This window comes from Loxodonta africana, chromosome 25 (genome assembly GCF_030014295.1).
Source record: "Loxodonta africana isolate mLoxAfr1 chromosome 25, mLoxAfr1.hap2, whole genome shotgun sequence".
NCBI classification, from domain to species: Eukaryota; Metazoa; Chordata; class Mammalia; order Proboscidea; family Elephantidae; genus Loxodonta; species Loxodonta africana.
In genome coordinates this window covers 45,148,823-45,164,029 of record NC_087366.1, presented here as the reverse complement: position 1 = coordinate 45,164,029, position 15,207 = coordinate 45,148,823, and the positions used below count along the sequence as shown (strand labels likewise).

The following is a 15,207-nucleotide window of genomic DNA, read 5'->3' as shown; positions in this document are numbered from 1 at the left end:
CTTTAAATATTCTACTAGATGCCTTTTTATAGATATATAGGTGGTTACAATGTTATTGCCAAAAATATAATTATCTGCAATTCTGTGAAATTATTGGTCAAGTTTAAATCAAAGTCACAGGGAAATAATCTTCAGTAAAGTATTTAAGTCATCTGTACTAAGAAAGGTTAACACATGAGATCTACCCTGTTCTGCATCAAATTCTCTCTTACTGTAATCAGTTATAAGTGTTTTTTTCCCTGCATTAATAAATTTCTTGTATCTAGTTTTCTCAATCTGGTTCTCCCTAAGCTGAGAGGATCAAATAAAGTAAGCTCTAGGATTATTCAGATATAATCTTAGTTATTTGATTATATGTAATTTTTTGGTTATATATAATTATTTAAAATAAAACATCGAAAATTCTGTATTAAAAAACAAATATCAAACCCACTGCCGTCGAGTGGCTTCTGACTCATAGCGACCCTATGGGATTGAGTAGAACTGCCCCAGAGGGTTTCCAAGGCTGTAAATCTTTACAGAAGCAGACTGCCACATCTGTCTCAAGGGGAGTGGCTGGTAGGCTGTATATAAATGAGGAAAATTTCATTGGATGAGAAACAAACCTAACAAATAGATAGAACCACATTTTTGTTCTGAGTAAATGGCAAACTACTGTTTTTTGATTTGAGCAGATTGCTCCCCATAACCTAACTGGTAGTTTCGTAAATTCTTAGTAAACTCATTTTGTGTGTAATACATGTTTGGGAAACAAATTTAAGGGCATGTACCACACAAATATTAAGTATGATTTTTGTTTTTTGAGTTTAACAAAGATTTTTCTTGTAAGGTACTAAAGGTTTGGATACTAAAGTTTGTTGCAACCCAAACAGTAAACCTTAATATTCACTTCCTTGATTAAATATTTTCTGAAAAATTTTAAGCATGTCATGACCTCTGAAAGCTTTCAGTTTTATTTTAATGGTTGTCATGCCCTATACACTTGTTTATGACACTGCATTAATTTACTCCTGTCTTTTACTATTCAATTCATATTAGTTCTTTTTAATACAAGAATGTGTAAGGCACACTGTATGCTCTTTAATCAGCATGGTCTGGCCATAAGTCGTTACTTAAAATCCACGTTGTGGAACCACATGAAAAATAGCCCTAAGAGAAAATACACAAATATGCTAACTGCTTTCATTTTATCCTTAGAGCTCTATATACCCATTTACTTGGACTTTTGTTACATGACCTGTCCCCTTTTTTGTAAGGGAGGTCTCCAGGTTATGAGTGTCTGACTTACGTACAATCCGTAGTTACAAACCAACCCCTCTAAAGCCTATTATGTTAAAATTCTGAGGTACATAGAATGGTCTGTAATAACAATTAAGCGCTACTTGGCAACATGCATCAGGATTATTACTATTACTGTATTACCTTAAAGATATTTTAGTGTATCTGGAAGTGTTTGTTTAGCATTTTTCATGCATAGAAAGGTACACTATATTACTATGTACTAAAACATTTGGGCTGACTGACATTAGATGTGAACTGTACCTGACTTTTCCAATTTATGTACAAATTTAACTTAAAAGACAGACTTAAGAATGGAACTCATTGATAATCCAGGGACTGCCTGTACTCTGATGATTTCTGGGTATATATTGGACATTTCATGTATTTGATGTGATTTATATCTTTTGACAGATGCTTCATCGTTTAATTGTCAAGCATACTGAGGCCTTGAAAGTTGCAGTCCATTTTTATGTAAAAATCTTATGTTTTATGCATAATCCTTTGAAAGTTAAAGTGTAATAATCTTTTTAACTGGCTTCATTTTTAGGTGTTAGAAGATAACGACTATGGTCGGGCAGTGGACTGGTGGGGCCTCGGTGTTGTCATGTATGAAATGATGTGTGGGAGGCTACCCTTCTACAACCAGGACCACGAGAAACTTTTTGAACTAATACTAATGGAAGACATTAAATTTCCTCGAACGCTCTCTTCAGATGCAAAATCATTGCTTTCAGGGCTCTTAATAAAGGATCCAAATAAACGGTAAGTCTCCAATAATACTCATTGAGTTAACGATGAACATGGTTAAAAATTATGATGTAGAAACTAATCCGCACATAACTGACTCCACGATACAGTGTATTTGGTGTAGATATCTTCCTGCTGAATTAGTGACTTATTTTTAACTGCATAATATTGAACATTTAAAAAATTTCCTCAATGCTTTCCTAGCTTGGAAATTTTATGCAAATTTTTCCAAAGAAGGCTGTTGCGTTTTCTTATCCATATTATGTGTCCACAATTTCTTAATTGCCCTGTTTGATATTGTGGGGAGGGGAGGATCTCTTTTTTTCCTTTCAGTCTCTGGACCTTTACATTTCTGCTGGTTTACATTGTGAAAAGAATAGACTGGTCTCTATACTCACTCCCTCCCCGCAACCAGTGTTAACATAGCTAACTACTTTTTTGTTTGTTATTTGAAAATACTCTTTTTCATGCATGGGTAAAAGAATTGATGGTTTTAAAAAAACAGTCTTTCCATACTTATTATTCCCATTTTGTGTAGCTTTTTTTTTTTTTTTTTTTTATAGCTATGACCTGAAGGAGGCTGCAGCCCTTGATGCTTTGCTCAGTGAGCTACAGCATTGTTTGTTCATGTTTATGTTTTAATTTGAACGTACATTTTATAAATCATATTTGAAATCGTTATTAATTTAAAAATGCCCCTTAATGCGTGTGTGCGTTTTTATCTGTGTCTATATAGTCCATGTAGATGTATATGCATATCAGTATTTCTCTGCAAGTTTATAAAATTATAAGCATCTTGAGGAAAACCCGTTGCCGAGGAATCGATTCTGAGTCATAGTAACTCTATAAGACAAAGTTGAACTGTCTCAGGGTTTCCAAGGAATGGCTGGTGAATTCGAACTGCCGAGCTTTTTGGTTAGCAGTCTTAACCACTGGGCCACCTTTATATAGTGTTTCATCTTTCATAATACCTAACGTAACATTTTATTGTAATGTTCTATTTATGGTTGAGTCTCAATAAAATATGTGAAGGGATAAATTAATTCTAAAATTTGGGCTTTGCTTACCTTTAGAGATGACTTTCATTACATACTTCTATGCTTTTAAATTTATAAGTAACATGGTTTTACCTTAGCCGGTAATAAGCAAACATAATAAAAGAGATAACACCTTTTTGCTTTGCAAAAAACCATTTTAAAACGTGCTTCATAATCATAGTAACTGCGATATCACCCTCTATCTGTAAAGTGTTTTATCTGTAAAGTGTTTGTTTTCTTTCAAACAGCTTTTACCTTGTTTATCTTCCTTGCCTTTTTTGGCAGCCTTGTGAAGTAGATAGGGCAGATATTATTGTCAGCTCCCTGAAACCCTGGTACCACAGTGTTTAAGAGTTCGGCTGCTAACCAAAAGCTTGGCAATTTGAATCTGCCAGGTGTTCCTTGGAAATCCTGTGGAACAGTTCTACTCTGTCCTATACGGTCACTATGAGTCAGAATCAACTGGACGCCAACGGATATTTTTTTGACTGGGGAGAAGACAGAGGCTCAGATAGGGTTAAGTGATTTATCTAAGGTCTCCCAAAAATTCTTGCAGAAGCAAGAATAGGAATCAGTCTGGTGCCTATTCAGTGTGTCTTTTATGTCTCATATACAATGTATCTATTTCTCAATTGGTTCAGATTTTTAAATATGTGCCATTAAATTTGGTTACTTCATGATTAATGTAATTGATACATCTATTATAGGAGGAAATATTACTTGCACTTAGTGACAGGTAAGTCTTTAAATAGAGCTATGATTTCCATTTTATCTGTTTGACCTTGGGACCTGGTGTTTGGCTTAGGTTTCAAGGGCAGTGAATCTTCATTCTATTCTTCCCTGGCTTCTTGAGGTAACTTTTACCACCCTTTCCTTAGTGGCCCTCTGTAAGTGGCTGGTAAAACAAAATTGTTCTTGTGGTTTACATGTCTATATCTCATCCTTTTTTTTTTTTATTGTCTCCATTCCAATAAATAACACATAGTAGGTACTTAGTAATTTTTTGAATAAATGTGAGGTAAATTTCTAGAATGTTAGTAGCCTGGTATACAGGGCAACTCTTAATAGTTTGTCTGCCCAGGAGATTGGTATTGTTCCAAAGAGAAGATGAGGCATTTTCAATTCTCTAATGTTTCCTTTTATAATAGATGTATGGAGTTCCTGCACTGGTGCATTAAATATTGGGACTGCAAGGGTGAAAAAGATGAACAAGCCTCTGCTCTAGATGTTCACAAAACGTATACTTACAATGGACTATAATAAATGTGCAGGTCAAGCTAAGTACAGATTGCTGTTGAAATTATTAGCCTTTCAAGGGAATTGAAAGACTTGAGTTGATTCATCAAAGAGTTGGAATTTACGGAGAGAATGTCATTCTAAGCAGAAAAATTTACATGTAAAGCAGAATTGCAAGTAAGCATGGTATTTGAGAAATTCAGTGACTAGAGTGTGGGATATGAGTTGAGTAACATTGGGAGATAAAGCCGATATGTTAGATTGTAAGGGACCTTATGTTTCCTAGAAAATATTTAATCTTTATTCAGAAGAGAAAGAGAAGCCCCTGGAGTATTTAAAACAAAAACAAAAAAAACCAAACCCGTTGCCATCAAGTCGATTCCGACTCATAGCGACCCTATAGGGCAGATTAGAACTGCCCTGTAGAGTTTCCAAGGAGTGGCTGGTGGATTTGAACTCCTGACCTTTTGGTTAGTAGCCATAGCTCTTAACCACTACACCAACCAGGGTTTCCATTTAAAGCAAGGGATGGCGTAATCAGAACTCCATTATGAAAAGGTAACTCTGACAGCTTTGTCATGGATGAATTAGAAGAGTGAAGGGCTAGGGTAGGCAGCCAGAGCAGTTATGGAATTATCCAGATACGAATTATGGCCCCTCCTGAAATTTAAAAAAAAAAATTTTTTTTTTTTGTGGTAAAAGAGCAATAAATGGAGCTTTGTGAATGATTCAGTAGGAGTGGCAAAGAAGGGGGAGGAGTCAGGGAGACCTGGAGGTTTCTAGGTTGGGTGACCAGTTTGAGAGGACAGAGTTTTATTAACAGACGGGAATATAGACAAAGGAGAAGGCTTGATGGGGTTGTTGTTGTTAGATGCCGTCAGTTTTGACTTTGTGCCACAAACGAAACACTGATGGGGTAGATGCTGATATTAGCTTTGGGCATACTGAGTCTGAGCCTTCTATAGAAAACCTGGATGGAAATGTCAAATAACCAATTGGGAATAGTAGTACTAGAGTTTAAGAGAAACACAGTAACTGAATACATGGATTTGGGAGCCACAAACATCTGGGAGGTAGCTGGAGCCATGACGGTAGCAGAGAATAGGGTAGGGTGTAAAAAGAAGAGGGCTTAGGAAAAAATCCTGAGAAACATCAGAATGTAAGAGGTAGAAAGAAAAAGAGTCAATGTAGGACCCTCAAAGTTTTCTGAAAAATAATGCAGATTGCATGGTAGTGTACCTATAATGTTTATTATAATCTTTATTTTTGTTATTCAGCTATTTTAAATATTGCTTCAACTTTTCTGATATTTTTTACTGGATTGCTGTCCTGTCAGTGGGTCAGCTTTGATTTTGCTTTTATTTATTATTTGTGTGTTACTTTATGGTCGTTCTATTAGTATCTCATTTATCCTCCCATATAGACTTCATAGGAAAACTATGACCTCATGTTGCATTCAGGAAACACCAGGAAAATGTGATTTCTGTGATGTTCTTGCAAGGAACCCTTGTGGCTCAGTGATTAAGCCCTGGGCTGCTAACCAAAAGGTCAGTGGTTCAAACCCACCAGCCATTCCATGGGAGAGAGATGCAGTAGTCTGCTTGCAAAGAGATTACAGCCTCAGAAACCCTATGGGACAGTTGTGCTCTGTCCTATAGGGTTGCTGTGAGTCGGAATCAACTTGACAGCAGTGGGGTTTTTTTTTTTTTTTGAGTGATGTTCTTAATAGTGAATAATCCATAGGGGGGCATTTAGTTTGGCATTCTGGTGTTGGAGTTTCGTATTCTTAGCTATAAATACGTCAAGGTCAAAACGTATTTTGAAGTCTTGAATTATATATTAAGGAGTCCTTGACATTGAAATTTTTGACAGTTTCACACTTTGAAGAAGTTTGTGTTAAACAATCTCAGCTTCTAAAATGGCAACCTAAGGTTATATTCTTAGACTTTGCATAGTGTTCATGGCCTGTGCCTTAGTTTTATATGTATTTGATGAACACAGATTAAATGCTGGTGGTTCAAACCCCACCAAGAGCTCTACAGGAAGAAGGTGTTGCGGTTTGCTTCCATAAAGATCACAGCCTTGGAAACCCTGTGGGTCAGTTCTACTCTGTCCTATACCGTCACTATGAGTTAGAATTGACTTGACAGCAGTGAGTTTGATTTTTTTGGTTTAGGTCCAAAGTTGAACTACAGTTAGAGAACTGGAGGGACTACATGAAAACGAATGAGAAAAGCCGGATTCAGACTTCTAGAAGCCCTAAATAACAAACTAATTATGGCTCTCCACTCCAACTCCCACCTCACCCACCCCCACAAATATAATTCAGAATGAAAAAAAAATTGACATAAACCGTAGCATAAGGGTAAAAAATACAATGAAGTTCTGATTTTTCTCATGCAGACTACTTTGATGCACATTTTGAAATATTCTTTCCAAAAAGTATGTTTTACTGTTTGTGCTTTTCTGGTTTCCTGAACACAAGCTTAGAAAGGCTTTCGAATAATCCAGTACTGATCTCTGCCCTCAAAGGCATCTGCAGTGGTCTAGGGGACGTCAACAATTCTAGGGAGTGCCGAGTGTTAACTAAATACAGAATGGCCAGTCTGAAGGTTCCAAACGGGAGCTTAGCTATTATGACCTGATCTAAGCTAAAAGTCCCATATCAGGAGGATGGTCCATTTAGTGAATTCTCTTTGGATCTGGGGCTAGGATACCCAGGTTGTAAGTACACTTATCATCATCAGAGATTTCTAGATATCAGCTGATTGTTTTATTTTCCGTTCTGACTGTGTGGGAGGACCTTAGGTCCTTCTCAACCCGTGTTTCCTACACCTGGCAGTACCAGAATGCATTAGAATTACACAGTTGTTTATTTTCTGTGACATACTTGGTTTGCTTTCTGCTCAGTGACCTGTTAGAACTGGCATGCCTCAACTCTGGAGAGCCAGTTGTTATATTTGCAGAAATTGTGTGAGTTGGTTATTAAACCTAGTCATTATAAAGAATTAAATTACGTGAGCTTACCATTAAATCAAGGATATTAAAAGCAAAGGTAATGCTCAAAATTCATCACTTAATAACTTTGTTACATTTTGCTGCTCTGTGTCTGAAGGTTCTTTACATCTGCTGTATCTCTGGGTAGGCCATATAATAAATGGGCATCTCTTACCACCTCCGTGTTGAGTGACCTCATGTTGCTAGCTTGAAATTGGCCATGGTGGGAGTATTTACACCAGGGCAATCAGCAAACACTGTAAATCAGGGTTTGATTTGCTGTTTTTTTGATTGTTCAGACTTTAGAAAGTGATGGATAAAATGTTAATATTGCAGAGTTTAAGTTTGTTGTGTCTGTAGCCCTTACATTGTGAATAGCAGAAAATGTGAAGAAATACTCTTCCACTATTCCTGTACCTTGGACATGTAATCAGGACAGAACAGTCCCTGGAGAAGGACATCATGCTTCATAAAGTAGAGGGTCAGTGAAAAAGAGGAAGACCCTCAACAAGATAGGTTGACACAGTGGTTGCTTTGTAAGGATGTAGCAAGACTGGGCAGTGTTTCATTCTGTTGCACATGGGGTCACTATGAGTCAGAATCAACTCAGCGGCACCAAACAGCAACCATTCAAAAGTTATTAACCATTCAACAATAAAGTCACTCATGTCATTGACAAACAAGTGACATTCTGACATATGTCTCTGGTGTATCACTTTCATCTTACAAATAAAATATAAATATAATAAATTATATAAACAAAAACATTAACCAATATTTATGTCTGAGCTACTTAGAAGTCATTTGTATCCATTGACTGGCTTTGGATACAAGAGTTCAGCAAAAATTAACAAAGGTGTTGTGTGAGAATCAATTGGCTAATTAATTTACAACCTAGAATATTGTTTGTTTTATTCTTTGTAAATTTTCTGCTGCACATCCTTTATATCAGTACAACTTATAATAAATGTATGCATGTGTTGTAGATGCATAGTTTCCCCCAGAGGGCTGGTCGTTAAGCATTTACCAGCATACTGTCATTCCTAACCATGAACAAATCCAAATATAGCTTGCTATATTAAGCTTGGAAACCCTGGTGGCATCGTGGTTAAGTGCTGCAGCTGCTAACCAAGAGATCGGTAGTTCAAATCCACCAGGTGCTCCTTGGAAACTCTGGGGCAGTTCTACTCTGTCCTACAGAGTCGCTATGAGTCGGAATCGACTCAACGGCAGCGGGTTTGGTTTGGGTATGTTAAGCTTGATACCAGTAGATAGATGAACACAATGACCGCAGCCATGAGCTCAAACATACAAACCATCTTGAAGATGTTGCAGGACTGGACAACTATTTTGTTCTGTTATACATGGAGTTGCCGTGAGTCAGAGTTGACAACAGCAACTAATGGCGACAACAGCTTGTCAAATTCAGATCTAAATAGAGTTCATTTCTTTCCTTTTCTCTGTTCTTTCCTTCTCTCTTTTTTCTTCCTTCTCACTCCCTCCCTTTCTCTCTCTCCTCCCTCCTTTTCTTCTCTTTCTGTTTCCTTTGTTCTTACTTTATCTCCCTTCCTTCCTTCTTGGTGTGCTCTATGGTATTAGTTTAAAAATTATCCGTTTTACAAGGATATAAAGAAGAAGCAGTACTGCATACCAAATAATACGAAATCATCACATTGTCTGATTTGGAACTGTGAGAAAACACCTGAATTTAATACTGTGTTAAATATCACTTAAATAAGCCCCAAACCAAACTGAACTAGTTGCTGTCAAGTCATTGCCTACTCATAGCAACCCTATTGTTAAATAAGAGCACCTTCAAAAAATGGGGGATGACGGGCCCAGGGGATGTGTTCCTTGTTTTTTAGTTTACGCTGCAGTGGCAGTGATATTTTGTAGATTATCAATACTGTTTCTGTGAAAATTTGAGGTTAAAATGACCCATGAATCATTCACAAGGCTTCATGAATTATTTCTTTCTAACCAGTTAGTCATTTCAGAATTTGTGTTAACAAGAGTGCATTTTCACTTGAATAATTCTGAAAGAAATTTGGTTTATCAAATTGGCAGTGATGGTAATATCATTTATTGTTCTAGGTGCCCATCTATATTATTTCTAACTCTTGCAGACCCCCACGAGATTGGTATTACGATCCCTACTTTACAGATAAGAAAACCAAAGTTAAGCAGCTTTCCATTGTCACACATCCAGTGAGTGCCAAAGCTGGTATTGCCTTTCAGGTCTTTCTCCAAAGCCTGTGCTCTTTTCTAAATACTGTACTGACCGGAGGCAAGTTCTTCTTAATAGCGTATGATGTATATTAGATCTTATGGCAAAGTGTTTTTATTTTTATAGATACCGATCACACAGGCTATCACAAAGAAAATTATACTTTCACACAAAAAAATGGTCACACATCAGGCTTATGTAAACATACTCATTAGATTTTATTTCTGTCCTCGTAGGCTTGGTGGTGGACCAGATGATGCAAAAGAAATTATGAGGCACAGTTTCTTTTCTGGAGTAAACTGGCAAGATGTATATGATAAAAAGGTAGGATATATTTATGGCATAGCGGTTATGTATTTTGGCTACTGCGCTAAAATGAACTTACAGCAAAAAAAGGGAGGGTTCAATGAATAAGATTTGACGAAGTAATGACATTTTTCATTTTACTCTGACATTTAAGTGATTCTTTGACTTGTTAGTGCAAAGTTTTATTCATAATTTTGACTCCCAAGATGGAGTTTGACGTTTTATTCAATGTGGTCAAAGAATTGATTTTTCTGTTTTTAATTTTCATAATTGTTAGTTTGCCACTCTTTGTTTCTTTCATTAAAAAAATAATAAAGATGCCTAATGTTATGTTGTTCTTTATGTAAACTAACCAGCAAAAAAAATCATAATTTTTTTTACCCCCATACATTTTTAATTTAAAGTGAAAACTTCCAATTTGTGTATACAAGCCCATATTTCAAAAGAAGTTTAAAGAAATTTAGTTTTAATCTTTAACAAAGTAATAAATTTAATTGTCTTTTTTGGAAATACTCTGTTATTTGAAATAGAACTTTATTGCCCACAAAATGGATGCTGCTAATTATATAACTTTATTGTAATATGCTTATCGTTTTTAATGCTGCAGTTTTTGCTTAAGTTTAGTAACGGGAAATTATTGTGTTTTTTCACCCTTCTATTTTTTTAAACATATACAAGTCATGATGACTTTTTAACACAAAACCTGGGTAAACCCATGGTTGACAGTCACATTATTCTCACGTTAATAATTATCGTGTCAGAGTTTTTTTTTTTAATTCTGCATTTAAGAATTAGTTTTACTGTTTGTATAGTTTCATGTGAAGATATCGATTGATTGTTCATTTACTGCTTCCAGCATTCCTAGTGCAGACATTGATTTTGATATTTTGATTTTCTGGTGCTCATGTAAAAATATTCTATGATGTAATTTTTATATAATTCAGTAATTGGCTTAAAATTTTTGTTTACTTTGTTTAAGTGTTCCATCTGTTTGGTTTATTCCAGTTTGCCATATTTTTTTCTGGAAAGGCATTTATCAATCACCATTTGTGTGGTGCCTCTTTTGTGCAAGGTATCCTCATCTGTTAACCCCTGAAGTAAGGACAGAATGATAGCATGTGCATTCTAAGGAAGTAATACATGTACTTCGTTTCTCTATTATTTTGTGGTGATCGTAGGGAGTGTGTTAACTTCTTCTCCGCTTCTTGTAATAAGGAGTTTAAAATAGTTGCATTGTATATTCAGCACCTCTACTTAAAGACTCAATTCAATTAAACTCACATCTTTTTGAGTTTCTGCAGTGTAAGGTACGTGGTGATGACCAAAACCTTCAGACCCTTTACAAGGAGGATGTGACCATCCTTAGATGTACTGATGTTTACTGACTTCATGTAACTATTTTATATTGTTGGCGATGATTCTTAGGAGTCGTATGCACACATGGGAAGACTACTGATAAGCTATGTACTGTGTGTATCTGAAGGTTCCCTAGGTAGCACAAACAGCTTGCACTTGACTCCTAATCTAAAGGGCGGTGGTTCGAACTCACCCAGTGACTTCACGGAAGAAAGTCCTGCCACTCTGCTTCCAAAAAGTCAGCCATTGAGAACTCTACGGAGCACAGTTTACTGTGACACACACTGGGTCACTATGAGATGGAATTGACAAAAGTGGATTTGGTTTGACCACCAAAGAACCTGAAAAAGACCAGTCTTACTTTGTCTCCCAGAAACAATACATGGTCAGAGGTTTTCTTTAGCTTACAGAGCTATAAGCCACAAGTAAACATTTATTCAGTATACCTTGCCTGGTGAAGATTCAATCCAAACAAGGAAATGTTTCTTTAAGAGTCAAAACGGTTAGGATACCAATGTGGCATGGCTAACGTAAAGACAGGGAAAACATGAGCCTTCCTCAGGGCTGGGATGAAACTAAAACTTGCTGCCATGGTTTCCTCATTATTTCAACTAGTCGTGCTAAATGGTAGCTTGGCGTTGCCTGGAGAATGCCCTGAGAACCTAGCTTGCACATCAGTTAAAAAGCTCTGCCAGGCTGGACAGGCTCACAGTAGAGGATGAAGGCTGTGAGAGTGTGAGTAGGTCTATTTGGGTTTGTATTACATCACAAAGCAACAAGAAATTATTGCAACCAGCCTGATATCAGTAGCTCTTTGAATGAAATCAGGTAAAATTCTAGTGCTTTGGACAGTAAACATGAAATAATTTACAAAATCACACATTTTTATGAATTCCTTATGTCTTTTAATATGTAACGTACTCATAAAAGGTTAATTTATCTCTAAGATCAGATAATTATATTAGAGCTCTTACTAAAAAGCTTTAGAAGGTTATTTTTTGTAGGTTCATTATGACATAATTGTTGGCCATGTTTCTGTGTGTTGTGGCAAATCTAGAATAAAGGCCTGTCTAGAAATGCTGGTATCTTTGGGGGAGCCTAAATCCCACCCTTGGCAAAGTGACAAATGAACTAATCTTAGTTACGAGTAATAGGATGTGCTGCTCCAAAGAACATACTATGACATGTAGGATGGGGTCCTGGTCTGGGATGTGCTTTTTTTTTTTTCCTGTGTGGAAACGGACAAGTCATTTACTGCCGTAAAATTAGGATCCCTGAAGTCCCTTCAAGCTTTAAGGTTCTGTGGTGGGATGCTGTAGAATATGAATTTATCTAGATGAATTTATTTCTGTGTAGAATTCCATATACATTTTACATGCAATTTGTCAACTTCTACAAAAATGCCTGCTGGAATTTTATGTGAGATTATGTTGAATATATGGATGAATTGGGGGAGATTGGCATCTTAACATATTGACTCTTCTGACTCGTGAACAGTTTATCTGCCCCTTAATTTAGATCTTCTTTAATTTCTCTCAATAATGTTTCAGAGAAAAACAACAAAGAGCATCGAAATCAGATCATTCAAAACCAGTGATAGAAAATCTGAAATAGAAAATCTAAAACAGAAAAAGGCACATATTACCTATGGAGAACAAAAGTAAGAATGACAACAGAGTTCTCAATGGAAGACAATGGAAAGACATCTTTTAAAGTACAAAAAGAAAAAAATATCGTCAATCTAGAGTTCTGTACCTAGAAAAAATACCTTTCAAAAATGAAGACCACACCAAAGAAGCTAGGAGAATTCATTGCCAGTAGGATGTAACAGAAAGAAATGTTAAAGGAAATTCTCCAGGCAAAAGAAAAATGAGCTTCTTGAGTCTCTGGATTTAGTAGCTTTCGTCACACCCCTTTTCTTTTGAGACTCCAGCTATATCCATAGGTATATATGTATTCTTTTAAAGAGTGGCTTTTTTTTTTCTTTTTTGCTACAGAGTCACTTGCAGATTTGTTTGAATTTTTCAAGGTTTGTTTTTAAGCTCCTTTAGGGTACATTTGGAGTCCCTGGGTGGTACAAACAGTTAAATGTTTTGCTACTAATCAAAAGGTTGGAAGTTGAGCTCCACCCGGCAACACCTTTGAAGAAAAACCTGGTGATCTACTTCCAAAAGACGACAGCCATTTAAAACTCTGTGGAGCGCAGCTCTACTGTGAAACACGTGGAATTGCCATGAGTCGCAATCCACTCGATGGCAACTGGTCTGGGTTTTTCGTTAGGGTACATTTAAAGTAGCCTGAATCCTAAGACTGAAGTCCCTGGGTGGTGTAAATGGTTAAGCACGCAGCTGCTAACCAGAAGTTTGGCAGTTTAAGTCAATCCAGAGATGCCTCAGAAGAAGGACCTGGCGATCTACTTCTGAAAAAGTCAACCATTGAAAACCCTGTGGAGCACAGTTCCACCGTGACACAAATGGGGCTCACTGTGAATGGGGATTGATTCAATGGCAGTTGATTTGGTTTTATCCTAAGGCTACATGTAACTCCACTTCAAAGCATCCAGCTACAACGCCATTGATTCGGACTCATGGTGACCCTGTGTGTATATCAGAGAAATGTGCTGTGGTGTGGCCTCTATGAGTGTGAAAAGATTCATAGGGAAAAACATTGCATTTGAAGAAAACACAGGATCTAAAGTAATGGAAATATGACATTTCAAAAGGAGAACAATGTGAGAAAAACAAAAGTAGCAACGAGTGAAGTACATGAAGATACGCCGATTGGAGGAACCAGCAATTCACGGTAGATAGAAATTGGATGCAAGAAAATGGAGAAGTGGGCCTGTTAATACTGTGTGATTTTTGAAAAGTTTAGCTTTGCATGACCCAGTTGCTTACCAGAATTATAGATTCTAATGTAGGGAAATGACATGAGGTAATTAGACCTTTTTGAGTTTTGTTGGTATAGACTTTTAGGGAGAAGGGCTTGGGGAAAAAAAAAGGAGAATCTCATTTAGAGACGACTGCAGTGCTATAAGTGTGAAGTGACAGGCCTGACTGAGGCAGATTAATGGCAGTGAGGAAGGAAAAGGAAGTGTGAATCCCAACAGCATTATACAGAAATAGGAATTGGCAGTCTAGTCTGACAATCCTGGGAGAATGGGAGCAAGCTTAAGGGGGAGAATTCTAGCTGGTTTTGGTAATATTGAATTCCAAGTGGGATTGTCTAAGAGCTAAAAATACAGCAGTAACATTTGAAATCTGGAAGTTTAGAGTATAATTAGATTTGTGAGAATGGACTACCTCTATAAGGAGGAGAGAGATGAAAAAAAGGATGGTGAGAGGAGAGAGACAGGAGGGAGAAGGAAGAGGGAACTAGAACACAGAGGGTCAGGATTGAATATTGGAAAATATCCATGGTCAGAAAGCTAATATTTTTGCCTTGTTCTTAATCTTAGGAAAATAAATATTTTCCCCATTGAGTATGATGCTAGCTGTTCGTTTTTGTAAATGCCATCTACCAGGTTGAGAAAATTTCCTACTATTACTAGTTTTCTAAGTGTTTTTATTATAAATGAATGCTAGATTTTGTCAAGTACTTTTTCTGCATTCATTGGTGACCATGTGGTTTTTTCAGTCTGTTAATATGATGAGTCACATTGATTGGTTTTCAGATATTAACCAACCTCTGTACCTAGGATGAACCTCACATGGCCATGGTGTATTATCTTTTTTATATATTGTGCTAGATTTGATTTGCTGATAATTTGTTAAGAGTTTCTACATTTTTGTCCGTGAAAGATATTGGAGTATACTTTTATTTTCAGATACTCTCTCTCTGATTTTGGAACCAGGATAATGCTGGACTTCTAAAATGAATTGTGTGGTATTTCTGTCTTTTTTATCTTATGGAAGAGTTTGTGTGGAATTGATACTATTTCTTGTTTAAGTGGAATTGATATCATTTGGTAGAAATTGCCTAGGAAGCCAGCTAGGCCTAGATTTTAAGAAACTTAATTTC

General features: G+C 36.6%; 1 protein-coding gene across 4 annotated transcripts in view; it reads left to right on the top strand.

Annotated features, from left to right (window-relative positions):
• Positions 1-15,207, top strand: part of AKT3 (AKT serine/threonine kinase 3) — a 325,616-nt gene that overhangs the window by 276,146 nt on the left and 34,263 nt on the right. For all 4 annotated transcript variants that reach the window (XM_064276763.1, XM_064276765.1, XM_064276764.1 and 1 more), the window contains 2 exons: positions 1,829-2,043; positions 9,762-9,849. In XM_064276763.1, the coding sequence (XP_064132833.1) occupies positions 1,829-2,043; positions 9,762-9,849 (303 nt within the window). The remainder of the gene's footprint in view (positions 1-1,828; positions 2,044-9,761; positions 9,850-15,207) is intronic.